This window comes from Vulpes vulpes, chromosome 9, assembly GCF_048418805.1.
Source record: "Vulpes vulpes isolate BD-2025 chromosome 9, VulVul3, whole genome shotgun sequence".
Classification (NCBI taxonomy): Eukaryota; Metazoa; Chordata; class Mammalia; order Carnivora; family Canidae; genus Vulpes; species Vulpes vulpes.
Genome location: NC_132788.1, coordinates 11,596,353 through 11,602,444, shown reverse-complemented (window position 1 = coordinate 11,602,444; position 6,092 = coordinate 11,596,353). Strand labels below are relative to the sequence as shown.

The 6,092-nt window shown below is 44.2% G+C and overlaps 1 protein-coding gene across 27 annotated transcripts in view; it reads left to right on the top strand.

Moving 5' to 3' along the window:
* Positions 1-903: 903 nt before the first annotated feature.
* MFF (mitochondrial fission factor) overlaps positions 904-6,092 on the top strand; it is a 30,211-nt gene continuing 25,022 nt past the window's right edge. For 6 of the 27 annotated variants that reach the window (XM_072719359.1, XM_072719356.1, XM_072719360.1 and 3 more), the window contains exons 1-2: positions 954-1,130; positions 4,141-4,252. Coding sequence is in view for 10 of the 27 variants with exons in the window: in XM_026006330.2 (XP_025862115.1) it covers positions 5,165-5,202 (38 nt within the window). In the remaining 17 variants the exon portion in view is untranslated. Of the gene's footprint in view, positions 1,131-2,058; positions 3,415-4,140; positions 4,253-5,024; positions 5,203-6,092 lie in introns of those variants that run through there. The other 21 variants (XM_072719369.1, XM_072719363.1, XM_072719361.1 and 18 more) reach the window with 15 other exon arrangements.

Sequence of the window (6,092 nt, the reverse complement as noted above, 5' to 3'; positions counted from 1 at the left end):
TTAAAAAATCTAAAAAAAAAAAAAAAAAAAGTGGAAGGGTGCTGGTGGAAGCAGCAGGGCTCTTACTTCTACAAGTTCTGGCCAATGCATGGCTTACCCTGCTTGGTTTCTCTGTCTTCCCCGGAAAGGTTGGTCAGGAATGACTCCTCATTCCTAAAACCAACCTATTCTTACAGGCGGATGATTTGTCCCTATTAAATAGAGGGGGCTCTGGAGCAGTACTTCTCAAGGTGCTTCTTCCCAAAATTATTTTGGAGAATGGTAACTTCTCCAAAGCAACTTCTGGACCGACTTTAGATTCTGGCCAAATACCTCCTCCTGGGCATGCCCTTGCTCGGCCGTTTGCTAAATTCCAGGCACGCAAAATACCCGGCGATTAGGGCTCGGCCCGGGGTCCGGCGGGCGAGCCAGGCACGGAGCTTCCCGGGGAAGCGAGCATCTGGGTGGTGCGATGCAGAGAGGGCGCTCCCGAAGCTCAACAAGGCTGCTCACTGCCGAAAAACCTCGCTCTTTGCCACCACCCTCCTCGCGAGGGATCAGCGGAGCCACCAGGGCAGGGGCCGCTGTCACGCAAGCCCTCTTAATAACCAGGGCTCCGCGAGCAATCCAAATTGGTGGATGCAGGTGCATCACCTGCAAGGGGTGGTGAGATATTCAGAGGGCTCAGGCCACTGGGGCTTCCATGCAGATAGTCCTGAAGAATAGTTATTTTAACCGGCAATCGAAGGTTGACCTTGCAAACACGTGGGTCTTACAGATCACGCACTCTTCCTAAATTGAAGCGTGAACTGAACTCGTACCGTAGAAGCATCGCGGACCGCCATCTGCGCAGCTCGCCCTCAACAAAGATGGCCCCGTAGCGCCGTCGCGCGGCCCCCGCTCCCGTGCGTGAGCCTCACGTCCGCCCTTCCCTGTATCACATGACCGCGAACTTGCCTCCGCTACGGCTCCCGGCGAGGCCCAGCCCCGGCCGTTCTCGCGTCTCTCCCGGCCCGCTGCGGGCCGCTCCGGCCGGTGCTTTCCCCGGGCGCCTCGGTGCGCTCGGCCAACGGCCTCCGGGAGCGCCCACCCGAACGCCCGGGAGCCGGCGGGCGGCGGCCGTCGTCGGGGACCCTCCAGCGGGCCCAGCGGTGAGTGCTGATGCCTTCCCGGCCCGCGGCCCGCGACCCGCGGCCCGAGCCGGCCTCCGGGGCCTAGCGCGGCGGCCGTGCCCCCGGGCGGACGGAGGGACCCGCGGGGGCCCCGGGCCGACCTTGCTGCCCCCGCGGGCCCCGACCCCGGGCTCCGGCCTCTTCTCCTCTTCAGGACCTTTGCCGCCGCCTCGGCCCCCGAGGAGAGCAAGGGAGAGCGGCACACGCTCCTGGGGAGCTAGTTTTGGGGCCGGCCTCTCCCTCCTCCTAGTTCGGGGTCTCATTTTGAGCATAAATGTGGATTTCCTGTCTAGAAAATAGTTTGGGCTGCGGGGCGGGCGGGGGGGGGGCTGGGAAACCCAGGGGGCGACCTGGGGCCGGAGCGCGGAGCTCTGCGGGGGGCCTTCCCTCCTTCCCGGCTGAGCCCCCTCCCCCCCCTTCGGAATGACCTTGCCCCCGACACCTGCCGACGGGACGAGCCGTTTGTTGTTCTCACTTTGTGCAACAGACGCGCTGGACCGGGAAGGCCTTGCTGGAGGCCGGTCGGCCGCCCCCCCCCCCCCCCCCAGCGCCCCAGGTCGGGTGGGTTTGCAGGCGCACCTGCTCCCAGGTGTGGATGCTGGAGTCCGTGGCTCCTGGGGTGTCCTTCCAGGAGCTGGGAGGCGGGGGGAGCTCGGGTGCGCGTGCGGAGGAGCTCCTGACCTTCGCCTGCAGGACGGGGCTCCTCGGGTGGTGCAAGGACACCCCGGGCCGCGGCGCCCTAGGGCGCTTGCAGCAAGGGGCGCTCCGTAGGCACCTTTTTTCAATTGCAGCACATCGGAAAGGCTCACCCTGAGCCCTCGGTCGTGCTCAGGCCTCGGACCCCCCGGGAGGCTGGGCCCTGGAGGACCGCAGATGTTCTCTCTCCCTTGTGTGTCCCATTTCGCAGGCGCAGGAGATCCCAGAGGAAAAGCCCTCGTGAAAATAGATTTGGAAAGGAATTACAACGGCCTGGTTGTGCTTTAGTAGAAGAAGCCTTCTCCCCCACGGAATTGAGTTCTGTGTAGGACCCGCTGCCTTGTGGGGTCTCTAACACTTGCGAATTCATTGGTCTTGCTGCTCTTTCCGAAAGGAACTTGTACGTCCCATCCCTTCCTGCGCGATAGGGCTGCCCCTTTGGAGGATTATCACAAAGTTTAGCACTTGGGCTTTTCTCCCTTCTGGTTGAAACTTGTTTTCTGTGGATTCATGACCTTATTTTAAAGTTCATTAATTTTTTTTTTTTTTTTTGTCTTTCAAGGTTTTGGTGACTTTTCAAAAGTACAGTTAATTCCTGGATTGCTATCCCCTGATTTGCTAATTCATCAAACTTTTTTTTTTTTTTTTTGAAGTATAGTTACTTGAAAAGAGAATGGAAACAGGGTGACCTATATAAAAACCTTGAACTAGGTTCATGGAATAAGTGGAGTTTTGTTTCGTTTTAATAATTGGGGAATTATAAAAATCTTTTGACCCAAACTGTTTCTGTGACTTCCTAGGCCATTTCTCTGGGTTTCAGTGTTCTAATATAGAAAACAAAGTCAGGCTTGAATCATTGAGTCCCAAATTAGGGATCCTTTCCACGAGTGGGATTTGACTTGATTATAGATAGTATATGGATGAGGGTTTTTTCTTAAAGTTATGATTTTGTTACATGTATTTATATATGTATGGCATAAGGTGATGATGTAAAGTTTCCTTTTAAAATGCATTAATTTAACATTTTTAGAAGTTGAGTTAAAAAATTAAGTGTAGGTAAGAGTAAGCATACTCTGTGAATGTGGAAAGAACTATAAAATTGGTAAATTACTGGCGTTTGGGAACAAGTAGGATCATCTGTGATTCTGAGAGCAATTTTGTCTCCTTAATTATATGATGGAGAATTGTGTACTGGTTGCCTAATAGAGTCTAATAACAGAACCTCTGGAATTAATATCTTAACTCCAAATGAGAAGTTTATTTTATGTATTGCCAAAAGATGATACCAGAAATGCTACAGTCTAATGAGGGAGGGAAAAAAAAATTCCAATCTAATTAGGATAGTACAGTGTTCTGTCTTAGAAAAGTTCTATTTACTTTTGAAAATTTAAGTAGCTCAGGCTAGGAGAATTTGCCTTTTTCTTGAAGTTGTCTTTTCAGCATCCGTATGACCTAAATCTGTGATATTTTACAAACAGATTTTCATAAGACAAAATATTGCAATAGAATGGAATTTTGGCACTCATGTGATGTACTGGTGGAAAGTCCATAAGAAGACTGAAAAGCGGTAAATGGAGTGGGGGACAATAGCACATTTGAGGGAGATGATCTGGTTATTTGTGTCCCTTGCTTATTATTATAAAACTTCAATTTGTAACGCCTCAAGGCTAACTATAATTCTTTTGAGATACCTCTTTTCAGTATTATATCCAAATGTAAGATTTTATTGGGCTTTATTCAATACACACAAGTATTGAAAGAGTTTCTCCTCTAGAAAGAGACACAAAATAAGAGATTGCCTGTGGGGACCTAGGTGGTTGTAGGCTGGGTCTGGTCAGACACTGTGTTTTCTCTGTATCTTCTTGTGTGCTTTGTACATGTGCATATATTACTGGTTCAAATTCAAGTACTGAATGAAGTTATGAATGAAATACATATGAAATTAAATCAAGCATTGAATGAAAATAGCTGAATGAAAATTTAGCCAAAATGTACTTGTTCTTCCTGGATATACGTGTATACACATAACTATTAAGATTCTTTCAAACTTAAATATTTTTCGTCTGTCACATCTTTCTAAATTCAAATCAGAGATGGTGACAATTCTTTATCTTGCATTAACGAAACTAATGAATGTGGGATTAAAATTGGTGGTAAGCTTGTTAATTTTTTTCTTTCTGTATTGTACTGATTTCCTAATGTAAGGTGACTTATCATTTCGAGGATTTCCAGCAATGCATACCCAACGTTGGTGTCATGTGGGTTCTCAGTTAGCTCCTGTTTTCTCCCCTAGGGACAAAAGTGGCTCTAAATCCAGCACAGGCACATTGAAGCGAGTTAAAGGATTTAATATGAAGCACAGAAGCAGATAGTGCCAAATAGCCCGCAGTAGCTGGTACACATTTGTGAGTAAAAATTTGTCTTTTGGCTCTATTTTCTTAGTCTTTAAACCATCTGCATGCCAGATCCCTAAAATTCACACATTTTGGTAAAGAATAAAGGAAGCAATTTAGCAGTCATAATTAACCAGTTGTCAGGGCTTAGCACTCTGAGCAACCTCCGAAAACTCTCCTAAGCATCTTATTGAGGTAGTTCAAGTGTCATAATACATGTCTGACATGGAGTTTAGGAATTATCCCTCGTATGACTCACCTTTATGTCCTCTTTAATTTTTATTGCCCTTGATTTATGTATAATATCTTTTGCTGAAAATTCAGTGTAATTTGGCTTTTGAAGTCATTTCCTTTTAAGGAAACCATTACTTGTATATCAGTTTTTTAGGCTACATCAGATGCATTTACTTCTGCCCTTGACATTCTCCTCATGATTTCTTCATCTGTATTTTGCTTAAGCCTTAAAAAGGAGAGAACTTTCTTTCAAAATACAATGATTAAAGGAGTCTATGGCAAAATGTTTTTTAAAATCTGATTTCACATTTTTATATACCTTTGATTAGCTTTATCCTTTTTGCAGAATCATAAAATAGTGACTGTGCATAAAATCATCTTTATGATTTTTGAGGTATAGAATAACTGTTTAGGAGAAATTTGAAAGTTGGTTTTGTAGATCAAGTCTTAGTAAATAATTTTAAGTAGATGTTTACTATAATTCATGGTTTTTTAAATAAAATGAATTGTTGAAATACTGATTTTTTTTTTTATTCTTTCTTTTTTACAGCTGGAAAAGCAGTGTCCGTGTTGTTATGTATACCTCCAAAAAAGTTCAGATTTGTAGGGGAATTGTTGTATAAAGTAAACTGAACTACAGGGTAGCAGTATTTTAATAGTTATTCTAGACGTGTATTTACTGTATTAAAAATGAGTGAAAGAACAAGCAGTGACACACCACTAGGAAGGTCAGTGACATTTTATTCAGTTGAGCTGGTATTGTAGGCTTGAGAGAGAGTGGCACCATTAGGCTGACAATGCTCTTTCACACTTCAATCAGCATTTTGTATTTGGGGGTAACTTTCTTCTACATTTTCCTGAAGCATGAATCCTCTAATTTAGGAGGTTATTCAGTGCATTTGTACTATTTCCCCTTAAAGGCATGTCATGCTTTTTAAAAATAGACATGTAAAGATGATATTAAATATAAATTAATGGGAAGCTTTTAATCCCACAAAAGGAATACATAAATGAAGGATTTATTACTGCATATTATTCTATATTTGGTATTCATTGTATCTCAGTCACCAGGTATACATTCCATTAGAGAAGTTTTAACTTGTATCTTGTGATTTTTCTGGGGACTACATTTTTTTTAAAATAAATTTAGAATTAGCCTTATTTACTTTTTGAATCTGATTTTCATCATTAAAAGGCTTTATTTTCTTCATGCATGACAGCAATTCCTAATTTCATTTTTATAAAATCCTAGCAGCTTTTCCCTCAAATTATTGACTAGAAAATTTTAATTTAAGTTTTATTTTAGGCATATTTTTAGTTATAAGCAGCATGCATATCTATGCAGAGAGAGAGTGTGCACATTTGTTTTGTGGTGATACAATAATTTTAAGATTTGCTCCTAACCAGTGTCCTCAGGGTGCGATTTCAACTGATAAGTGAGAAGGCTTATGTTAAGGAAAACATTTTCTTCAGTTTTTTTTACTTTTCCTTCGTACGTATTCAGTACTCACAAATGAGAAGTCTCCTCTTGCTCTTCCTACAAGGTAGTGTCTAACTTCACTCTGTAAAGAAGACTGACATTTTAACTTAGTCATCCCTGTCTTTAAATTTTTGCCCA